The sequence below is a fragment of the Ambystoma mexicanum genome, chromosome 1q (assembly GCF_040938575.1).
Source record: "Ambystoma mexicanum isolate Mex_15411 chromosome 1q, UKY_AmexF1_1, whole genome shotgun sequence".
Taxonomy (NCBI): Eukaryota; Metazoa; Chordata; class Amphibia; order Caudata; family Ambystomatidae; genus Ambystoma; species Ambystoma mexicanum.
Genome location: NC_090922.1, coordinates 131,736,107 through 131,760,384, shown reverse-complemented (window position 1 = coordinate 131,760,384; position 24,278 = coordinate 131,736,107). Strand labels below are relative to the sequence as shown.

Below are 24,278 nucleotides of genomic sequence, written 5' to 3'. Positions count from 1 at the left end.
CTCTTAACTTCTGCTGCATAGCTAAAACAGGATGGTACAATCTGGTTCCTTCACTGAAACTTTCTAGGTGCATCAAAGACACAAGACCAATGTCTCCATAACACCCAACAAATATTGTTCTCCAGCAGGATTATATGCAAGTACTAGATGTCATTGCTGCCAATAACCAGAGCGTTCACAATAGTTTAGTGGATATCAAAATGCTCTATTTTGGAGTAAAATCTATACAGGCTTAAAATGTGGCCATTGCAAGGCAGTCTGACGGATGAAAACATTGCTCAAATTTAAAATGGAATGAGTGCATCTTTCATACAATGGAAATCACAGTAAAAGGACTTTGGTGTAGGAAACACACCAAGTAATACTAGCAAAGAATTCACACCCATCAGATGAACACAGAGCTAGTTATTCTTTTCTGTACAGACGTAAAATGGAAAAAAGGGGGGCGTTAGATGTGTTTATTGTAATGTACATGTAATGAACATGTCCCTCGTCCACATAAAATCCTTCAATTACACTTCTGGAAAAATTCAAAGTTTTTGATGTTGGGCTTAATTTAACAGCTTTCACCACTTTTAGTAGTGAACAGGGTCGCCACCCTACTTCTAAGTCTACTTGTTTTGTATATTGATCATAGAGTGCTTACATTTGAAAAAGGTACTTTCTATTATACTTACTATTTCTAGGATTGTAGCCTACTTCTATATGAGCACAGCCACAATTAGAAGATATATGTTATTGGCGTACACAGGAATGGGGGAGGAAAAGTTGTAGATGTGCACAAACTAGGTTTACAGTCTTTCAGGCAAGTGCGTTACAAATGCCTTGATATGAAGGCTGTTCAAGTGGACTGGAGCATCGATCACATTTTATTGTCACCACACAACAAGCAGGTATTGCAGATTACATTCCATAAAAGGTAGGAACAAATGTGGTGGCTTTCAATATTACACATTCCTACATAAGCAAAGCAGCAGCATTGTGCAGTACACACCTGCAAAAGCAGTTGGTTGGATTCAGAAGCTTACCAGGTTGCTGTAGTGAAAAAAGGAATTTTACAAGCCCATCATCACACAGCAGGGTTGCTGCATGCTATTCAGTGCAAGTATTGGAAGAAAGTTATCTGTCTCTAGTACCGGTTTTGCATTTTGGTCTCTTCCCTAGACGTACATGTGCCCTACCCAATCTACTGAACGCTAAGATGGCAGGAAACCGACAGTCTTTAAAATTGACAATTTGACAAGATTCTAAATATGGTGTCAAAGCCACAAGGAATTTGCTGTCCTTCTGAATGACGCAGACTGAGTAAAGCCATTCAACTAACACATTCAGGATGCTTCTAATCGTTTTTAAAGACCATTACAGTCCTTGCCATGAAGTGTTCCGAGTATGCATATTATGTGATAATCAGGTACCAAAATGATAACTCTGAGAACTAAGATACTACTAGTTATTGCACTCCAATTTAAGCAGTTTTACCTTCTCAACTATGCTGGAACTACTTCAGGTGGATTACATATAAACAACCACAGTAACATCACAGTTCACATGTTATAAGCAGATGTAACATGGCATTAGAAGATCTCATCTAGTGCACTTTGTGATTTAATAAAACAGGCAAACTATAATTATGATAGTTCATTAACTTTGTATTTGGACCACAACCCAAATTATATTAAAAACAGACCGATTTAAATCAATATTACACCAATAACTAATATTTACTTTTGTTGGATTGCATGACTGCTTCCAATGAATAACCTCATTCCGTCAAGTACGGAGTACTTTATAATACAAGCCCAGATACCAAGCAGCGGTTTACGTGCAGACTTTCATAACATGCACTTTGGAGCAACATTCTACATTCTTACCACATTTTGCAGAGACGTGGATAATCTTCATTTCTTGCCATAACTCCTAGCGGTAGCACAAAGGGTTGACCAGACACAGCAGGTGTGGTTTCTTCCTTTCCAACAACTTCTTGAAGTGATTGCTTTTCTTTGACGCCCTCTTCTAATCCTGCCACATGTTGTCCATTCTGCTGGTGGTATGGTAGGGGATCACCATCACTAGAACAAGGCGTTGCTGCACCTGCCTGAGCCTTCTCATCTAACTGCCCATCATCTGCTGCTGCCACCACCACCTGCTGCTCTCGATGTACCTGCTCTTGAACCTCAAGGATAATACGGGAGAGCTCTTCAAAGACTCGCAGGTGCTCAACATCTGGCAATTGCACTCGGCGAGTGAGGTCAATTTCTAGAGTCTGTTGGCCAGCTGGAACATTGGGATCTCCCTAAAAAAAGCAAATGTTTGCCAATGGAAAGAGAAAGAACTCCTTAAAAAGTCATACTGAATCTTTTCTTCTACTTTTGCATATCATTTGACATGATTTCCCAACCCGATTTTAAACAAACTTCAAGTACCATCACCGACATACTGCTAACATGCTCAGAAGAGCTGGTCATTAACAGTGAGTCACCAGAGCAAACTACTTAGCTTTGGTAATGTTCTTTGTGATGGTTACACATTACTTCCACAGAATCATCATTTATGAAATCTCCATAAGATGCATTCTGAACCACAAGGTTTGTGTCATGCAGCTCTGAAACCACTCCACCATGGATACTTGCACTGGAAATTATGGCATCAATACATATATTTATAGCCTCAGTCACCCACTTTCCTCAGTTCCACCCTTTCCCCACTTCCAGGCAACAGTAGGAAAGGTAGTACTGCCACTTTAACAAAATAAATGCGAAATTGCTAAATGTCCAATAGCGCTTCAAGTCCTTAATTTAGTGGGGTGGGTTAGAGGGGAGAGGTGGACCTCATCTTTGCTTTCATAGATACCATACCAAAGCCATACCAAGGTAAAATGTGGAGTGGGGAGAAGAGAAATATTCATCTTAAAATCAGGAAATTTAGTAACACAGACATTCCAACACCCACATCTTAACTAGTCAGTGAATCCAAATGGCAATGCCTCAAGTATATTTTTTAAAAATAATATTTTGCCATTTTGTTAACAGTTTAAACCTTTTACCAATCTTCACAAATACAAAAACCAATTGCAAGCAGAAGTAAAAACAAAAACGAAAAGAAAAACCCCCATTAAGACAAAAACGAAAAAGAAACCCATACATTTCATTGAAATTACACTGAAGAACGCTGCACTATACATCAGCTCTTCTCTTTCCGTATCATCAATAAAACCAGTATAAAAACTTATTTCCTAAATACCCCCACAAACCACCAATAGTTAAGAAGTCTGATTCAGACTTCCAAGAGTAAACATCTCATTTAAAAATGCAACATGAGCCGATATTAGGGCTAGTCTTTCTCCATGCATAAATGCTATCCACCATTGCTCCGCACATAGCAAACTCTGGTTGATAACGAATTTAGCCAAAAACCTGGTTCTCAGCTCGGTCAGTGCTAGGTAAGAATTGGTGTAGTCACACTGTGTGTGACAACACGTATCTACTTGGCATTAGGTAACCCCACCTTTTGGTATTGGTCTGTACTAAACAAGTTGGTAGTGTGACTGAGCAGCCAGGCCTATCCCAAGAAGGGTAAAATGTGAGCTGTACAATTGAAATTCGTAAATAGAGGTAACCAAGTAACACTTACACTCAAGATTTCAGTTATTAATAGTTTTTTATTTAATGTCAGTTTACAAAAAGCTTTCTTTAAAAAGGCAAAAGATAGTAACAATAAGAATAAACTTTGGAAATTACTTTTCATAATCAGACAAGCCAGTGAATAATCTTTGGATAGGTTTCATAACCTTCTCCTACACCCGGAGGTGACTTCAATCACAAGGATAGTATTTGCATTTAAATATTACACTGTTATACTTTGCAGATTCAGAGTTGTAAAAAGCAAAGGTTAAGGGAAGCAAAAAGGTTAGAACAGTTGTGTTCAGTGTCAGTAAATGTGATGACAACTAAATCCTCCAATGAAGTCTAGAGAAGCCTTTACCAGCATTACCAGTACACAAGCTAGCCCTATGAGGAATAAGCAATATCAAAGTCAATGGATTTTACAAGAGTGCATTTAGGAGGAGCCAGGACAGCCAAAGTCATTTGGAACACAGTCTATGGACCTGATGCACTTCTTTGATCAAAGTCTTGCACAAAGTTAGAGTTCAGAAAAGCACTTGTAGGGTCACAAGCTGTTAAACTTGTGAGAAGGGAGAGAAAGTCAACAAAAAAAAAAAGAAATGGAATAGGTTCATCCATTATCTTAATACAAACGATTAGTGGATTTTAACTATTTTCTAATGCACCCCTACCCTAATCTTTCCTAATGTGTTATGTCTTGTGTTATGTCTTGTGTTATGTCTTGTGTTATGTCTTGTGTTATGTCTTGTGTTATGTCTTGTGTTATGTCTTGTGTTATGTCTTGTGTTATGTCTTGTGTTATGTCTTGTGTTATGTCTTGTGTTATGTCTTGTGTTATGTCTTGTGTTATGTCTTGTGTTATGTCTTGTGTTATGTCTTGTGTTATGTCTTGTGTTATGTCTTGTGTTATGTCTTGTGTTATGTCTTGTGTTATGTCTTGTGTTATGTCTTGTGTTATGTCTTGTGTTATGTCTTGTGTTATGTCTGTACTCCCACCTGTTTTGTTTCATCACTGTTCAATTATACCAAGCTAAACGAATACATTACTTTCAAAAGGTTTCTATATTAATTATATACCTTTTGACATTGGAAGTCATGTTAACGTAGGAAATAACTGATTCTGTTTGTATCATTTGCCTATACTCAACTCTAATAATAATAGTAATAATAATTGAACAAAACTAAAAGTTAGCCAATGCAATTCCCCAGTGAGAAAAAGCACGGCTAAAGGCAATAAGGTAAGTACCCCAAGCCTAAACAGTACCTCAGGTTAGAATATTGAATCCAGCTGGATTCAGTCTTGCTACAGCAGTGCAGACCCTGGTTCCTGAGCCTCAGTCGTGGGGACAAGAGGGGAGGACGTCTGGAGGACTCCTGCAGTGGTACTTGCGAGATCGTCGGCAGCTACGGGCTGTTTTCAGTTCAGTGGCACTTTGCAGTTTCTGCACCAATGCGGATCTCGGACACCCGTTGGACTCTTTGCTCCCTCAATCCGGCACTCTGTTGAGGGGACTCTGGATCTGGAGGTCCTGCTTCTGGAGGGTCCTTAGGAGTCCCCTATAGCTTCTAGCCAGATTCGTTCTGTGGCAGACTTTACACTCGACTACGGACACTCAACCATGGGCATTGGGCTCCCGTAGCAATGGAGAGGCACAGCAAGTCAGGGAAATGGTCCAGTGGAGTTCGTCTAGGGGTTAGTTGGTCCCACTAAAACAAGGGAAGCAGTCGTTCCATCCAGAGCCTCTCTGCCAAGGTGAAAAAGGCGGTCAGTACAGCAGCAGGGCTTCACCGGGCAATTCGAAGGTCCAGGAGGTTGCAGCAAGCTTTGTTCAGTTTCTTTGTCGGGTGTTTATCCCGGTGGTGGGCTCTGCCTGTAGTCCCTAAACCCTCGCCTTTGAAGCAGGTTTCTCCCATTCATGCACAGCCTAGGCTGTCAATCACACAGCAGGGTGGCTGTCCTAAAAGGACAGCCAGCCTATCAGGACTAGTTGCATTTAGGAATTCCTAGAGACAAAGGACAAGGGAGTTTCAGGACCCTCCTTCACATCCTGTCTTTCCAAACACACTGGAGCCAGGGGCGGGCTTCAGGGCCGATACCCGCCAAAGGCAGGACAAAGAAAGGGCTCAAACCTGCCTCAACATACAGAGTAAAACCCAAGAAAGACCTCACAAACAGAAAATGGTGAAAAAAGACAAGGACCATTTTGACAAAATGGTCACCCATGGGTGCTGTAATGCAGCTGGGGGTTCAGCCTGAGGTAGAAAAGCACAATGGTAGGAAAAAGTAAACCACTGCCACCAGCCATTTAGAGTAGTGAGGGTAACAAAAATGTTACATGGGAAAGTAGGCCAAGGGGCTACTAGGTAACCCACCCCGCCCCACCCCCCCCCCCCCCAGCATTCCACATAAGATGGTGTGTGCTGGATCTACAAAGAGACAAGCTAAGTGTTAGGTAAGATTGTGTGTCGTACCCTTTGGGAGACTACTGCAACCTTGGCCTCCTGGCAATAGGAACCCAACGTTTGGTATAAGTCTGTATTACACAGGTTGGTAGTGTGGCTGAGCAGCCAGGCTCATCTCAAGAGGGGTCAATGTGAACAGTTAGAGTGGTTATACAGATATTCACAGTGCCAAGTATTCAAATAAAGCCTTCTTCAGGAGGGAGCAAACATGCAACACTTCCAAATATACTTCCAAACACTCCGTTGCTCTAATCAGATGATACCCACTGGGGATGGCACACAGACACTTCCTACACCCTCAGGTGACTTAAATAGCTAGGACCCTGTGGACATCCATTTATCACTGGTACATTTAGAGCAATATGTAGAAATCTGGGTTCCGATAATATGACTGATTCGATTGTAGTTAAGTGACTTAATTCCCAGCATATTCCATCCAGGTCTTCGAGTCATATACAAGATGGTAACTTCCAGGTCACAAAGGCATACACCAGCATCCTCTCTCTCTCTCTCTCTCTCTCTCTCTCTCTCTCTCTCTCTCTCTCTCTCTTTGGGCTACATCAACTGACTCCACTAGAACCCCAGTCATATCCAACATTCCATCATGTAGCATTCTATGTCAGTCAAACCCACCTTCTGTAAATTCTACAAGGATGCAGGAGGAAGACACATCACTACATATCTCCTCCCCTATAAACAAAACCACACCCAACAAAACCAAACACACACACGCAAACACCTCTAATTATAATGTGCATGCATCATCTTCACTCAACTAAAACACTGTGCCAAACATCCAAAACCATGAACGTCCTCACCGCAGTGGAACAAAACTCTACAGCAATGCCCCTTCCCCTTTCTGCTAAGTGAAGAGACATCACCAACCTCATGAAAATACCATCACTAAACTCTGCACACATTGAGGCACCCAGACCCCCTCATCCATGCCCAAACTGCAACAGACCACGATACTACAAACACTCAAGCTCCCTCACACCCTTCATTCACAACACAAAGGTGTGACACACCACTCCCAACCAGGCTGAGTATATCTGATACTCGGGTAGCTACTTCACCCAACTCAGTGACTCCACCACCCCTCATTTGCCCAGGTTGAAAGTAATCCTTCACTTAACAACTCAACTTCGGGAGAACTACAATACATGCACACCACTAGTGCACACACTCAGTTAAACTCATTACTTCATCTTCACATTGACACAAGACTTCTAAAATTGCAACTATTAATAACAGTGTGCACCTTAGTTCAAAACTATTAAAATCTCTAGCATGTATAAAGAGTCCGACCTGCAAAAGAAAATCATTAGTGCAGAATACATTTAAAAATTAACCCCTCATTAACATCTTTTGTAACTCTGACCAGACCACACTACAGTTTACTTAAGAATCCATCTGTGGGAAAAGACATTTGTTAAACATGCCAATAACACCAACAATGTAATTTTGACTAAATAGCAATTTTCATAGTACCTTATCTGATGACCAGGAACCCTTTCAACGTTCCCTTTGCTATTGTGGGAATGTCCTTCGTCTGTTTCTCTTAGCCCTTTTTACTAAGAGTTCATGTCCACAATCATCCGGACCGCCTTCCTTGACAGGTCGCATCCTTTCTCCAAGATAACACTCTCGCGTCTCTATCCTCCTTCTCTTTGGGTGACAAATTCTACCAAGCACCCTTTGTTATGTATCCTTTCCTCCCTGAGTGCCATCCTTGCATCGGAAACACAGCCCCTTCTAAAACCGTCCCCGGCGAATGTTGAAGGAAAGAACCTTGCATTTGTTGAAAGACGCGAGTGTCCAACGTATCTCACGTAGAAAAGTTCTTTACTCTGCTTCCCTTCAGAACCACATCTAGCAACGAACTACACTGACACTCAGCGTTGCACAGTGATCACCAGCTCCCCCAGCCTCACGGCTGACGTCACCAGTCTTGGGGAAACCTCCAGCAAGGGCGAAGCTCCCTGCTCCAACGGCCGCTGCAGCTTCAACTCCTTCATCGCTGCACAACAACCCGCCCAACACAGCAAGCCCTTTATGCCGCCTCGCCATACGCTCAGCATGGCCTCCTGTGTATCCTGCCTCATCCCAGAAACGCCCGAGGCCCATGTTGTGCGCCGCCCAGTGCCCGCACACTTCCCAGGAATCCTGCAGGTCCCATCAGCCGCAGGCCTCCACCAACATGCAGCTCGCACTCCTTCCTTTATTCTGCTCGCAGGCACTCTGCACTTCTCGAGAAACACACTGAAACAATGCAGATCCGCTGCAGTCCCCTTTTCATCAGCTGCATTACCAGAGGTAAGACTCCCACATAGCGCTGCGTTAGGGTTTCTGAGGCCCCATCTAACATGCTGCAATGGCCCACAGGACCCTCCTCTGCACAGCATATGGCTCTGAGCCCCTCCAGGTGCTGTATTGTGCTCCAAAGCTCAGCAAAATCCAGGACCAAATTTGCTCCATGGGCTCCCAGCCCCTCTTAGCACCTTGCACATTGGCTCCAAGTCCCTCAGCTGTGCAGCATGGCTTCCCAATTTTCCAGGCGTAGCTCAGACTCCAAGCCTCTTCACTCGCTACTGCCATGGGCTCCTAGCCCTCCATCCCGCAGCTTTGGGTTCCCAAACCCCTTTAAAATAGTCTCTGGGCCCTCAGCCCTGCCAAAGTTTATCTGCCAATCTCTTGACCTTCACTTCACTGTGCTTGACCTGCCCAACTGCTGGCAGGCCGGCAGGCAAGCTGGCGCCTGGCGCTGTTCCTCATCTCCTGCGCCATTGCCCTTTGCACTGGGCCCTTCTGCGTCTGACTATATACGCTCGCCCTGCCGGAGAGAGAGGGTCCTCCTTGGTTTGGGAGGCGGTGTTTGTCCCTTCTGTGCTGTCCCCCCCCAGGACAGCCAGCATCCTCGCCGCCAATGTAGAAATCTGGATTCTGGTATTTTGACTGATTCCATTGTAGTTACAAGTGACTCTTATTAATTCCCAGCACATCCAGTTCTTAGAGTCATATACAAGATGGTAACTTCCAAGTCACAAAGGCAAACACTGGCATCCTCTCCCTCTGTGGGCTACATCTCAACTGACTCCACTAGAACCTCAGTCATATCAAAACATTCCATCATGTAGCATTCTATGTCAGTCAAACCCACCTTCTGTAGATTCTACAAGGATGCAGGAGGAAGACATCAATATACAATACTGCGTTTGATGCAAAGGTTAGATAAGGGAATAAAACAAAGTTAAATACTTCATAAAACTGGTAACACAAAGTCAGATGTATGAACAGTCTCTCGGGAAGCCAGGACAGCCAATGTTAGTTTAACAAACTCTAGGGGAGCTGAAGATCTTCTTTGCAGGAAATTAACAGTCATGCACAATGTTTTTAGAAAACTTTGTAGAAATAAAATCACTTGAAGGGCCACATGCTGGGAGGGTAGTGTGGGGCAAAGCGGTAAGCAACTCTGCAAGGGCAACCAAGACCAGTCTCAACTGAGAACAAGTAAGGCTACAAAAGTCCTCTTAGGTTCACAGTACCTTTGGTTAGAAATAATGGTTCCAGCTGGCTTCTGTTCCTGTACAGCTCTGCAGATCCTGGTGTTCCTGGGCCTCAGTCGTGGGGACAAGAGGGAGGACTTCTGGGGACTCCTGCACTGCAATTGGAAGGTCAGCAGCAGCAATGGGCAAACTTCAATTCAGCTGCACTTTGCAGTTTCAGCTCATCGCGTCTACAGCAAATACCAACAATGCAGTTCTCAGATACCACTTCAGAATGGCCTCGCATCTGGGGTCCAGCACTCTTGAGGTGGCTCAGGCTTGGTCAGTCCTGCTTCAGGGAAGTTGGGAGGATCTTCCTGGCACTTGCGTCCCACTTAAAAGCGATCCACTCGATTTGGTGTTCCGCTCCCTGGCACTTTCAGTTCCAGCAGCAGAAGTACAGCCAGCTCCGAAAGGATGTCCAAACAAGTTCACTTTGGGGTTGATTGGTCCCACAAACCCAAGGGGAGAAGACGTACTTGCAGGGCTTCTCCAGTCGAAGCCAATTCGGAGCTTCAGCACAGCAGCAGGGCTTCACCGGTCAAACCAATGGTCCAGGAGTTACAGCAGGCGTCTCTTCAAAGTTCTTCGGATTCCTTCGTCTAGTGGTCAACTCTGCCTTCCAAGCCAAAAACCTCACCTTTTATGCAGGTTTCTCCCATTCATTCCAGCCTAGCTGTCAAATCACAGCAGGGTGGCTGTCCTTCAAGGACAGCCAGCCGGCCAATCACCTTTGGGTGAAATCCTGTTACCAAGGGGATTAAGCAGAGGGGGTTTCAGCCACCTCCCTCACTTCCTGGCCCTGCCAGACACGCTGGAGCCAGAGGCGGGCTTCGCTTGTGAATCCCACCAAAGACAAAACAAACAAAGGGACCAAACCTGGTTAGGCGCGCAGAGTAAATCTCAAGGAGTTTTCCAACAAGAAATGGTGAAAAAAGATGACCAGAGCCATTTTGATAAAACGGGCACCCATGGGTGTCTTACTGCAGCTGCAATTACAGCCCGCGGTAAAAACACAATGGCAGTAAAAAGTAAACCACTGTCACCAGCCATTAATTGTAGAAAGGGTAACCTAAAAATGTTACATGAGAAACTAGATAAAGGGGATACTAAGTAACACCTCCAGCAACCTATTGTAAGCTAGTGTGTTCTGGGTCTAGAAAGTTACAAACTGCAAGTAAAGTCAATTTCACTTGACTGCTCTTTGAAACAGTTTCACCAAGAGAAGGTATTTAAACCTTTGTGAAATCTAAGAGACTATCTTGTGCCACTGCACTGGAAGGTGGTGTGTGTCACAATGCAAAGATGACGACTATGGAGTTTGTCAGACAAACGGAGTCCAAATCACAGAAAAATACATGGGTGGGAGAAAAGGGTCTCATTCTCTCCAGATTACAGTTTAAAAGTCCTATACTCCAGCCAAGAGAGCTTTGGGTCTCCAAGGTAGAGCGGAATTAGCATACTTCTGAGAATTCTCCCCAACAGTAAGAAAAGTCAATTTCACTTTACTATTCTTGGGAACTGTAGTTCACACAAGAAAAGATATTTAAGCCTTATGAGAAATCTAAAGGATTTCTCAGTGACACTGCACTGAAGGTGCTGCGTGTCACCATACAAAAAGCAGATGCCTTTGGAGTTTGACTCCAAAAACCATGAAAACAAAATTCAAATCAGGTAAAAAAATGAGTGAGAAAAAAGGTCTCACTCACCCCAGGGATCAAATTAAAAAGTCCTAAGTCCAGCAAAAGAGCTGGAGGTCTCTAGGGTTGAAGGGAATTAGCACAGAAATTAAAATTCCCCGAACAGTCTGTGATGTGCAAATTAGGACCAGACGTTTCAAGGTCTCTCATTCGCCAATTTACACGAAGTCAGGATTTTTGTCTCTACTACCTACATTCCAGATTTCTTTAGTGGGTAAAGATGTATTCTAAATCTCATGTACTGTGTGCAGTATTTGCTTCTGGGAATCTCACTAGGTACTGGGCCAGCCTGTTATATCTTCGAGTTTCAGGAGTCAGCTGCCTGTAGTTTGAAGGACTGTCTTTGGTCTTGGGACTCTATCCAGTCCTTCAACCATAGTTTGTCCTTCACAGAGATCGTGTTTGCAACTAATATTTCACCTGAAACATTCAGGTCATTCAGTATTTCTTTACAGATGAACCTCCATTCCCTTAGTTTTTATCAGAACCACGCAGTGAAGCCCCCTTTATAATAGATAACCCTCTCACTAGGTTAGACGTTATACATTTCTTATACAGCATTCAACCTTTCCATGCCATCATGGCATATATGGATATGAGACCCAACTCTGCTCTTATCACCTGAATGGGTACGCACTTTGGAAGAGACAAAACGCTCTTCCAAAAAACACAGTCTAGTGTTGCCCACAAGCCAGCCGGGAGTGCTAAGAAAGCCTCTGCGCCATAAGTAAGGAACGGTATCACCTTCAATCAGTAGAAAGTTATCACCAGAATCAGAGAACATTCTGTATCTTTTCAAGATGATCATACCCTGCAACTCTAAATGTATTGCCTTAGAGAGCAGAACCTTTTCTCTAGAGGCATCCCTAACACTGTTACCCAAGTGCATCCCCAGGTATACAAAGGAATTTGTTTTCAGTAACATGTTAAGTACCATTGCTGCTTAGAATTTGCCTTTCCACATGGTTGTTGTAAGGTAAGCACTCTGGTTTTAGTCGCATTTGTTAGGCCGTTTTCTAGAACGTACGTCTGCAAAGCGTTTAACTGTCTTTGCCAGCCCACTGGAGTTTGGTCTGTTAGGGCCAAATCGTCCCCGTAAAACTGCTGATCCAGAGTTACCATCCACCTTTGGCGGGAAGCTGCAGACATTTAGTGTTTTGCTCAAGTCTGAGATGAACAAGTTAAAAAGTGCCGGTGCAAGAGGACACCCTTGTCAGTTACAATGGTGTCTGAAAGAGACACACCAAGATCTAATCTCACCCTGAAAGATGTGTCAGTTTATAGGCATGTCATTCGGGCATCTCCAGGCTTCAAGCTTCCGCCTGTCAACTGTATCGAAGGATTGGGACAAATCTACAAAGGTTAGATAAAACTTACTTTTCCTTCCAATTACACGTTTTCAGAATGTTAATTAAGAACACGTTTAGCGAGGTGGCCATCCCCTTAATAAAGCCTTACTGCAGAGGATCCCAGTTACCAGAGTGGTTAAACCACTGTGCTCTTAGCACGATCGTTGCATAAATCTTTCCTACAGTGTCTAAGAGGGAGATTGGCCTATCGTTCCTCGGGTCAGACCCATGTCCCTTCTCAAACATTAGGACCACAACCGAAATCCTCCAAGACTTTGGAACCATTCCTGTGTTTCCTATGTGCTTCAATTGCTCGCATAAAAAATGTGCCCATTCTACCGGATGTTCCTTGAGCATCACATTAGTGATGGCATCCAGGCGGGGCGCATGAGTTACTGGCTTGTTTAATTAACTCCATGTCTTTGAGCTCAATTGAAAATTACCATTTACCCCGAGAAAACGTTCTTGCCACTGTATCACCTGCATTGTATACAGAAAAAAAAGACTGGAAAAATGGTTGACCCACGATTTCGCCGAAACTGCACCGATAGTCAATGCTGACCCAGGCACGTACATAGAGTTTATAAGCTCCCACATCTCACCAGTCTTTATGTTCTTCCTTACTAAGCATCAATTTAGCATTGTACCGTAGCACTAGGTATTTTCTCGATTTCAGACAATTTTGATGCTGTAGTTTAAAGTTTCGGTCAGGTACTCCCTCGCCCCCACTGCTTTGTTTTTGAATTCTCAAATCAGTTTCCTTTAGCTCCGTTCACCTCAAGGTCGTACGCATGCAAATGAGTAATGTTGGTCTTACAGCCTGATTTTGTTTTTATCACAAAGCTTACCAGATGTCTAGTGTAATGGAAGGTCATGTCAGCTTGGTCCAGGCATACTTGGTCACAGATTCTATGAATATGTCAGATCCTCTATTCTAGGTTCATTCACTTTCTGTATAGGCGCGATATAAATAAAATACATCAATTCATATACAGTCTATTCCTTCCGTTCGCTACATTGACCAGTGTCCGGTAAATCTCTATAGCTTTACACTCCAGGTCTTTACATACAAGTTTCACAATATTAGGATCACTGGGTTGTATGAATTATCTCTAGGCGGATTTTACCGGAAACTAAAATATAATCTAATATACTCATCATCACCCCCTTTTCAATTCACCTGAGCTGGAATATCTCGGTGTAAGTGCCCGTTACACCAGGCCTGACCTCGCCTTTCTGGGGGGTTGGTTTGGGGGGGGGGCTGAGTTAGAGGCCACCTTAATCTCAGTAAATGCAGCTTTTGAACCGTCAAAACAGGGTATGTTTAAGTCACCACAAAGAATTATCACCAAGTCTGCCCACATTTCAAAGGCTCTGTCCAACAGCTATTACTAATGGATGAAAGAAATGAAAATTCTCAGCATTTGTGCTCCAGTATAAGTTGAACAGCAGTAGCCACCAATTGCCCCCCTTCCACTTACAGCAATTGAATGTAAGGGGCGGGATTGAGCGTTTCCAGCACAGTTAATCCTCTACCATTTTTGACTGCAATCAACAACCCAGATATTGGCCTTCCCTTTGGGCCCTTTAAAGCACGATTCAGATAAACCATTAATCCATCCAAAATAGGTGGGTTACTTAACCAAGTCTCTTGCAAACAGATCATATTGTAGGAGTCACATTTGAGATCCACACAACCAAACAAGTGGTTATGTCCTCTTGAGTTCCAAGGACCCAAAGTAAAAGATTTCCGCTTGCCTGGTTGGGGTAGTTATCCTCTGACAGTCAATGCCAACTTTGATTGTCCTGTGACCGAGAGGGTCCCAGTTTGATCAACTCTTCTGGTAGAAGCAAAAGTGTGGTCCATTGTCGAAGAGTGCAGACAGGAGGCATCATTGTTTACTGTAGCCTCATGGCCTCTCTGGGGTTTACTCTACCTCTGCTGATGTTCTGGGTCTATATTTCTCCGCAACTCTGGTAACTCTCAAGTCAAAACCTAATCGGAGCAGGGAGGGCACCTTAACCAACAAGATCTGCTTCACAAGATTGGATGGCAAATGAATTGCAACCCTATTCAGCCGTTCATCCAACCATTCAATAATTTGTATATCCTTTGTTGATATTGCATGGAATTTGGGTATGTGATGCAAAAATCTAAGTACATTTTCTCAATTTAGAATTAGGCTCTCATTTACTTGCCATGTTCTTTCCAATTGTAATCTATTTGGGGCAAACCGAGGGCCTAGATTGCACCACCCTCATTGTTAGCATTCTGGTTCTCGTCCCTGGGACCCCTTCTTTTAATAGAGCTAGACTTCAAGCCCTTTTGCCTGTCCTCCATGGTCATAAAAGGAGGAGATGGTAGATCAAATGGTTTCATTTCTGATTTGGGGGCCAATATTTCAGAAGCCACCGATGATTTTTCTCTCTGAGGGCCAACCTCACTCAGCCAAAGAGTTTGATAGCCATCCAGTTGTTTCCCAAGGAAACGGCTAGCGACTCTGAGTGTTCTCCACGCTCTGTCTGATAGTGGACTTCTGAATTCGCCGCTCAGGAATTCTAGCCAAAGGCTTCCCATGCCCAGACCTCAAAAAGGTCCCATTTGTCTTTGAGAGTGCTAGAAGATGGAAGTGTTGGCGAGACCAGGTTTAGTAGGACCAATTCGTTCTTCTGGGGTACTTGACAACAAACTGGACTCTTGTTGGTTTTCCCACCACCACCAGTGATCAAAGTTTATCTTTAATGGATCTTGGATGACTCTCAATTTCTCAAACACAAGATGGTCTGTGGGAACTTGGGGCATTGGATAGATATGGCCTCTCTCCTGGGTTAGGTTGTCCGTTGTCAATTTGACTCCTCCACTTTGTTAGATACACGACAGCTCTCACTAGTTTGTGAGAAAATACGCTCCCAGGACCATCGTGTTCTGGTTACCAAGTTATGAACCACGGTGGTCTCAAGAGTCGGGGGTCGGAAATAGAGTACGTGGAAAGGTTCATCAATTCTTCGAATGAGTTCAGTGGGGGACATCACCATTTCCACATCATCTCAAATTACTTTCTCATTATTTGTTTTTTTGGGGGGTGAAGCGAGGGCATGTGGAATGGGCTGGCCTTATGTAGGCTGGCTCAGGCCCCTCCCTTTAGCTGCGCCTACGGACTCCACCATGCCCTTCTTTGGGACTGTAGCACGTGCACAGCACGCTTTAAAATGAGCCTGGCGTCTCTGGGTCCAATGGGACCCTGGGGATGAGGAAGGACTGTGCCCTTGACTAGTGGCCATGACAGCACTCCCCCACAAGGCCCTTCTCATGGGCGATCTCCTCCCTGGCCCAGGCTTGGTGGGGTTATTGCGATGAAACCGCCCGATTAGTCGAGGCGCATGGATAAACTCCACAGGCTCCCAAGTTCGATCTTGAGGTCCATAACCCTTCCAGTCGATATAGTACAGTTTTGACTGCACCATTTTAGAGTCCAGAATGTTCATAACCTCATATTCAGGTTCTCCTTCAATAATTTCGGGTTCCGGTGGTTGTATAATTCTTGTCTCAGGCTTCACAGGTTTTAAAAGAGAAACGTGAAATACAGGGTGGATTTGCAAATTGTCAGGTAGCTCTAGCTTTACCGTGGCAGGGTTAATGATGGCCTTGGTGGGATAGGGCCCGAGATACCTGGGGCGGAAGACCCAAGGTCCTTTTAGCGGGATGTTTCTGGCCGCTAACCATACTTTATCTCCGATTTGGTAGCGTGGCGCTTCCCTTCTATGCCGGTCAGCAAACTTCTTTTGTTGTTCTTTGACTTTAGTTAAGGTCTTGGTTGCTTCCTTGAGGGTTTGAGTAATAGTTTTATGTAGGGAGGTAATTGCCGGCATTTCTAGCTCATCAAGTGGGTCAAAGGAAGATGTCCGGGGGTGCCAACCATTCATGATGAAGAATGGGGTTTGTCCCGTGCTAGTGTGGATAGAGTTATTGTAAGCAAATTCCGTTAGCCACAGAACATCTTTCCAGGATCCTTCGGTCTGTTGCAGCATGCACCTCAGGTACTGCTCCAGTGTCTGGTTAGTCCTTTCAGTTTGACCATCGCTCTGGGGGTGGTGACTGGTAGAAAGGCGGAGATCAATTTGCGCTAACTTGCAGCAACTCCTCCAGAAGGCTGAGACAAATTGTGTCCCGCGATCAGAGATCAGTACAGAGGGCAAGCCATGCAATTTGACTACTTGTTCCAGGAACACTGTGGCTAGGATTCCAGCCGTAGGGAGTCTTGTGGAATAAAGTGTGCTACTTTAGAGAATAAGCCCACCACTAATAAAATGGTGGTAAGTCTGTAATGAAGTCCATGGACAAAGTATGCCAAGGAACCCGTGGTATGCTTAGGGGACGTAATAATCCTGCGGGACTGGTCTTTTGAGATTTTTGCTGTGCGCAGACTCCGCAGGTCGCAATGAATTGGGCCACGTCCTTTCTTCAAGTGGGCCACCAATCATTCTTCCTGATCTTGGCCCGTGTCTTAGTAATCCTGGGGTGTCCTTCCACTAGTGAGCCGTGCTAGTTGGCGATCTTGTTTTGGGTCTCTTTATCCTTAAAGTATAGTCTTCCCTGAAAATAGGGTAAGTTGTCCATGACAGAATACTGATCTCCCTTATTCCACCCATTCTTGTTGGGCAGTCCGATCCATTTGCGATTGGAGGTCGGTCTTTAATTCTTCCCAACAGCCGGTTACTGCAATCTGGTTCTTAATTCGTTCCTCCGGGATAATGGGTACTGGTTCCGATGGTATAAATGGGTCCTGGTTATCGCCCATTCGTGACAGAGCGTCAGCTTTTCCGTTCCGCATTCCAGGTCAGTACGAGATTATGAAATCTTACTCCGCGAAGAAGAGAGCCCAACAAAGCCGATGAGATGATCGGGCGTTGGCTGCCTTTAAATACTGCAAGTTGCGATGGTCCGTGATAACGGTGACAGTATGCCTAGCCCCCAGGAGGTAATGTCTCCAGTTTTTAAGGGCTCCTTTGATTGCCAATAGTTCTTTGGCAGTTATAGCATAGTTCTTCTCAGGTGCTGTAAACTTGCGGGACCAAAATGCTATAGGATGTAACTGTCCGGTGTCTGGGTCTCTCTGTGATAACACCGCCCCCATTACCACATTGGAGACGTCGGTCTCAACCACATAAGGTAGAACGGGTCGAGGATGCCAGAGAATAGGGGCTGAAGTGAAGGCCGATTTCAATTCCTGAAATGCTTTTTCAGTGTTGGAGGTCCAAGAAAACTTGTTATTCTTCCTTAGCAAAGAGGTGATGGGGTGGACGATTTGCGAAAATCCTGGAATAAACCGCCGATAGAAATTGGCAAACCCGAGTACACACTGCACTCCTTTGATTGATGTTGGAGATGGCCATTGAAGAATTGCTTCCACTTTACAAGTACCCATGTGTACCCCTCGTGGGGTAAGCATGAAGCCCAAGAACTTGACTTCTGTAACATAGAAAAAACATTTTTCTAATTTGGCGAATAGTTGGTTCTTACAGAGCTTCTTCAATATGGCTCTTACATGGCCCACGTGCTCCTCCTTGGATGCCGAATAAATTAGGATATCCTTGATATAAACGAGGACACAGACGTCTAGCAGTCCGTGGAATACATCGTTCATAAAGTACTGGAATGCGGCTCGTGCATCGCATAGCCCGAAGGGCATAACCTGATACTCGAAAAGCCCATATTTGGTCCGGAATGCTGTCTTCCATTTGTCGCCTTTTTTCACTCTGACCAGGTGGTAAGCCTCTCGCAGATCCAGCTTCGTATAGATTTGAGCATTCACCTGGTCGAGTAGCTCAGGAATGAGTGGCAGAGGATACCTATTTTTTTATGGTAATCTGGTTTAACGCCCTATAATCTATGCAGGTCCTGCGGTCCCCTTCTTTTTTCGGTACAAAGAAGAGAGCTGAGGAGGCTGGAGACTTGGATGGGCGGATGAACCCATTAGCTAGATACTGATCAAGATAAGTTCGTAAATGCTGATTTTCCTGCTCAGTCAGAGCGTAGATTCTGTTGCAGGGAACTTGTGCTCCAGGGACCAGATCGATTTGGCAATTGTAAATTCTGTATAGTGGTAGGGTGTTGGCTTGTTCCTTTTGGAACACATCCACAAAGTCTTGATATTCGGAAGGCAATGAGCCCGACATTCCCAAGATGGGGTTTCCCCTTGTGTTGTAATCTCCTCACATCCTTAAGGTAGCAACTCTTGGTGCATTCTCGAGGAAAGGTCAGATTTCTGGTGGCCAGTCGATCCTTGGGTTATGGGTTTCCAGCCATGGCATTCCTAGAATCATTTGGAACTGGGGGCCCCTATGAGGTCAACCAAAATGCTTTCCCAGTGACCATCCTGACATGTCAGCATTACCTTGTGTTTATGTTGAGTTACTGGCCCCGAAGACAGCCGACAGCCATCCACGGCAGTGACATTTTCCGAGTGCGTTTTTTGCTGAAGCGGAAGGCCTATCCGTGAAGCCAACCCCTGATCGATGTAATTTCCCACTGCACCACTATCAATGTAGGCTTCTAGAGCATGCACTTTCGATGGTTGTTGGGAGTGGGCTATTAATACTGGAATGACCAGGTGCGAGGTCATTACAACTCTCTTGACTCCGCTCGACAAGTGGCCCTCTACACTTGCCGAGCGTCAGAGTTTTACAGCTCCTGTTTCTGGTCTTTCATTGTCCATGGCGCCTACCACCTTCTTGGGGGTTTTGTAGGGCAATCCCGTAACAAATGTCCAGCTTTTCCACAATATAAACAAAGCCGCTGTGCTTTTATTTTTTCTCTTTCAGCCTTAGAAATGGGAGCCCGTAGTCCACCTAGTTGCATAGGTTCAGGGGTTTCATGACCCTTGGTCTGAGTGTCCTGAGGTCTTATGTAAACTGATCGCCCTCCAGCTCTTGTGCGGTCTTGTAACTGGTGGTCCAACTGCACAGTTAGGTTGATATAGTCTGCACAGCATTCAGTTGGGTTAACAACTTGAGCTAGTACATCCGTTAACTCACCACAAAGCCCCCGGTAAAACAGTGTGGTCCTTTTCTCCTCTGGCCAGTTGGCCTGTGCTACGAGGCGGTTGAAGGTGGCAACATAAGTCAAGAAGTCATGGTTTCCTTGCCTCAGAGACAGTACTTCGTTGTCCAATGCTTGCCCTTGAGTGTGTCTGGCAAACAGTTTTTCCATATCCCGTTGGAATTCTGCAAAGTTCCGAAGCATTGGATCATCCTGAGCCACTAATGGTATAGACCAATCGGCTGCGCAGCCTCCCAAAAAAGAAAGCACAAAGGCCACCCTAGCACTGTCATTCGGGAAGGCTCCAGGTCGACACAAAGTGGAGGTGGCACTGATTCATGAACACCGCATATTTGTTCTGGGCCCCCAAAAAAGCGTTCGGGTGGAGCAAGTGGAACTGCCGCTGCGAGTACCATCTGTACTGGTGGTGAGGGCTGCGGCAACCGAGTTGGTGTAATTCCGGGTAACGGGACTTGTCCTGCGTGTGCCTGAAGCATTTGTCTTGCCAGGTCATCCGTTCGTTCTCAGGCTATAATAGGGTCTCTCCTCAGGGAGTTAGTCTCCTGTCTGGAGGCATGCACCTCAGCCCGTAGCTCTCCCAATAGCTGGGCTAACTGGTCGGTTTCACAAATTTCCATAACGCCCAGCCGGAAGTTTGGACGGGCTTCGCGTTCTGTTACGCTCACCTGGTCTCCGCGGGGGCGTTGGGGCACGGTTGGAGCCCTCCCTCGACTTGGCTCCTCGGAAACACCTTCCCCTCCAGATAGGGGTTGGACCTGCGGCTCGGGATATGGGTGTTGCCCCTGAGTGAAGAGGAGAGGCAATGAAAATGGAGTGGGGATATTGTGACTTCCCCCAGCCCTTTCGTGCCAAAATACGTTCTGTAAGCGCTTTCCCATAAAAGCTCACCTGTAGTTTTGTGGTCCTGCTTTTCCTAGCAGGGGCGCGTGGAACGGACCAAGTGTCATGATGCTTACCCCCAGGCATCCAGACCAAGCCCATTAACCCCCTGGAGCAGGCATCTAAACATTTAGTAAAACCTCAGCAGCCCCGGCTAGGGGCTATCTGGGTTCAGCCCTGGCGCCTTAGGCGCCAGGCTCATAGTCATTACTTACCTCAGGCAGACCATTCTGCAAATGACTCCAATCCAACATGAAGCCTGACAGGGACTATTTTTCTACAGGGACTATTTTTTTACTCGGGTGTGGTTCTAGGGACTACTTTTGAGGCTATTTAAACCACACCCGACCAGCAACACACGCTTCGCGTTATTCTGCATCCAGCATGCTAACACTCACCGTGCCTGCAGCCTGCATCCAGTCTTCTGCCACGCCCGCCTCGAATCTGGAGCTCCTGAAACAAAGAGGAAAGAAAGGGACAAGGTTAGAAAACAAACTTATTTCTATTCCACACCTGATTCTGGATCCATCTTGTCTCCGGACCTGTAAAGAACATCATTTCTGCACGCGCCGCACCTCCAGCTGCAGCGCCGCGCCATACTCACCAGTCTTCACAGCATCCTTTGGGTCGGCGCTGCCTCCATAATTTTTTCGCCGAACTACGGCACCTAGGAGACAAAAGAAAGCCACAAGGTGAGCCGAGGGAACCAACAAATATAATTCTTACCACCATAGACTTACCTGATTTACCACCGGAGGCATCCTTTTGTGACTCCATATTTTCACGTGCCGCATCTGTAAAGAGAGACAAAACACGTTTTCCTCGTGCACGCACCATCATTCCTCGAATGAGTTCAGTGGGGGACATCACCATTTCCACATCATCTCAAATTACTTTCTCATTATTTGTTTTTTTGGGGGGTGAAGCGAGGGCATGTGGAATGGGCTGGCCTTATATAGGCTGGCTCAGGCCCCTCCCTTTAGCTGCGCCTACGGACTCCACCATGCCCTTCTTTGGGACTGTAGCCATGCCTTCCAGTTCTGTTCCAAGGCCACGCCCTGTCCAGCTGCACACGCCCTTGGTATGGAGTGTGCAGAGCACACTTTAAAATGAGCCTGGCGCCAGAGGTGCCAAGACTGGGTCCAATGGGACCCTGGGGATGAGGAAGGACTGGCCCCTTGACTAGTGGCCATGACATAAGGGATAAGAATGAAGACATTGAGGCACGATCAAGGAGGAACAATCTTAGGGTGGTGGGGATCCCTGAGACGGTCCCACAAAAGAACATGGAAGTATTTATGGAGACTTTCATCAAAGACGTTCTGAAGGAGCAATCACTGTCCACCCAATTCCTGGTCAAAAGGGCGCACAGAGTATCGCAGTTTGCCCCGAACGGGGTCAAAATCCACGACCAGTGATAGCAAGGATATTGAATTACCGGGATCGAGGCGCTATAATGAGAAGGGCGAGAGAACTGGGTGACCTCACCTTTGAGAATAGTAAAGTGTCCAATTCGGATTCCACCCTGGGAATACAGAAAGCCTGCATGTCCTTTGCAGCAGCGAAGAGAGCACTACGTGATAGGGTATTACAATACTCCATGCAATACCTTTCCAAATTGAGGGTCCAGCACAATGGAAGGGCGCACTTTTTCACAGACCCGGAAGCCGTGCATTAATTCATAGAATCACTACCGAAGGAGACGGGAGTCTCCCCGACGTGGTCGGTTTAGGAGTCGAATTATGACAGGCCCCAATGACATTGGCTGTACCAATAAGTCGTAGATGGGCCTGTGCCCTGATGAGTCATGATGAAGCAGCGCTAGATATGCAATGAGTCAGCCCTGCAGCGTTTGATAACCGTTATTTGCTGCCAATCCTCCTCTCTAGGTTCCAGGAGTGGGAAGTCACTTGGAAGGTGGTGTCCGGTGCCCCCTGGCGGATGCCCAGGTTGATTGGAAAGTTGAGGTGCTATGTGGGGAGGGTTTTATCCACTGCAGGTTGGGGATGGGCAGATTGGGGCAAGTTGGGGTAGGGGGGAAGGGGAGCAATTGCCCTAGAGGCAAAATTGGGATATACCTCAAAGGTTCACATCTTGACATGCATACCACAAGTCAGCTTATAAACTGGTTGAGAGTACTGAGGGTATTGCTTTTCTCTTTAGTCCTCACCCAAGTTATGTCATAAAGTACTCCGCTGGAATGTCCGGGGGCTGAATGAACCATGTAAAGCCTGTAAAGTGATGCAGTATTGCAAGAGGCATGTGGCAAGAGTAGTCATGCTACAAGAAACCCACCTCAAAGGAAGAGGTAATCAAGGGGTCGCTAGGAGCTGGGGGAACAGTAAATACTTCACCACATGTTCAGCGTATTCAGCAGGGGTAATGAGGCTAATCCACAATTTATTGGGGTTTCGGGCTAGTGACTCCATAATTGATCCAGGGGGAGGTTTGTTATCGCATCGGGATGTGTGGGTACCACTAAAGTCACACTGGTCAACATATGGGCCCAACATTGATGACCCTTGGTTTTTCAATGTCCTGCTTGCACACTGCCAGATGACCCCGGGTTCTTCAATGTCCTGCTTGGACACTGCCAAAAATACACAGACACCAACATTATATGGGCAGGGGACCTCAACGTAAAACTAAACCCGGAGTTGGATAGGTCGGGGGGTGAGGAGACATACAAGGGCAGGAGAGGCTGTGTTGTATGCCATGGAGGTTCTAGAACTGGGGGACGTATGGCGACTATTACACCAGAAGGTGGAGGGGTTTTCACATCACTCCACGGTGCACAATACCTCTACCAGACTGGATTATATCCTGGTGGGCCTGCACCTGGTGGACAGCGCAGAGGACTGTGTGCTACTCCTGAGAACGTTTTCAGATCACTCCCCAGTGCTAGGGTCTGTGTGCCTGGACACAACATTGCCTCGCCCCCGCTGGAGGTTTAAACCGGCGGCGCTGCTAGACAGTGTTCAAGAGTGAGATACACAACTTGATTAAGCACTACTTCCAGGATTATCTGGGAACGGTAGCAGGGACAGGGACTCTGTGGGAAGCATTTAAGGTGGTGCTGAGGGGAGGATGCATGTCCACCGAGATGAGTGTTGAAATTAATCCGTAGACAGCTGCAGGAAGTGGAGCTTGAGGTAAAACGCAGGCAGGAAGAGGCGGACAGGTTGAATACGCCGAGCTCGCTTGCCAAACTAAGAGGGTTTGGACCACTTCCGTAAACTGGCTGACAGGGAGGTGAAATACTTTGCCCGGCCAGCAATGGCCTGTAGATGTAGGGAAGAGGGGAGACCTGGAAGGCACCGGAGGCAAATGGTGAAATACAAACATGGCTACAGGGAAATAACCGCAGTGAGGACAGTGGTTGGGGTGGTGGTTGTGGTGAAACCAGGAGAGATTGCAGAGATATACCGTTAGTACTATGTATCCTTATATGCTTCAAGAGGCACACTGCCAGAAGCCGAGCTTCGAGAGTACAGAGGCCGCAGCACTCCTCAGAGTCAGTTCTGATGCTGCTGAGGCCTTGGCAACCCCTGTTACAGTTGAGGAGATACTGGGCACAGGGCGGGCCCTCCCCTCATCCAAAGCACTGGGCACCAACGGCATAACAGCTGAATTTTACAAGGAATGGGGTCTGGAAGTAG

The 24,278-nt window shown here is 45.9% G+C and overlaps 1 protein-coding gene across 2 annotated transcripts in view; it reads right to left on the bottom strand.

Moving 5' to 3' along the window:
• The window catches only part of FBXO31 (F-box protein 31), a 521,890-nt gene that overhangs the window by 139,256 nt on the left and 358,356 nt on the right, over nt 1–24,278 (bottom strand). For both annotated transcript variants that reach the window (XM_069636193.1, XM_069636194.1), the window contains one exon: nt 1,872–2,293. In XM_069636193.1, coding sequence (XP_069492294.1) covers nt 1,872–2,293 — 422 coding nt within the window. The remainder of the gene's footprint in view (nt 1–1,871; nt 2,294–24,278) is intronic.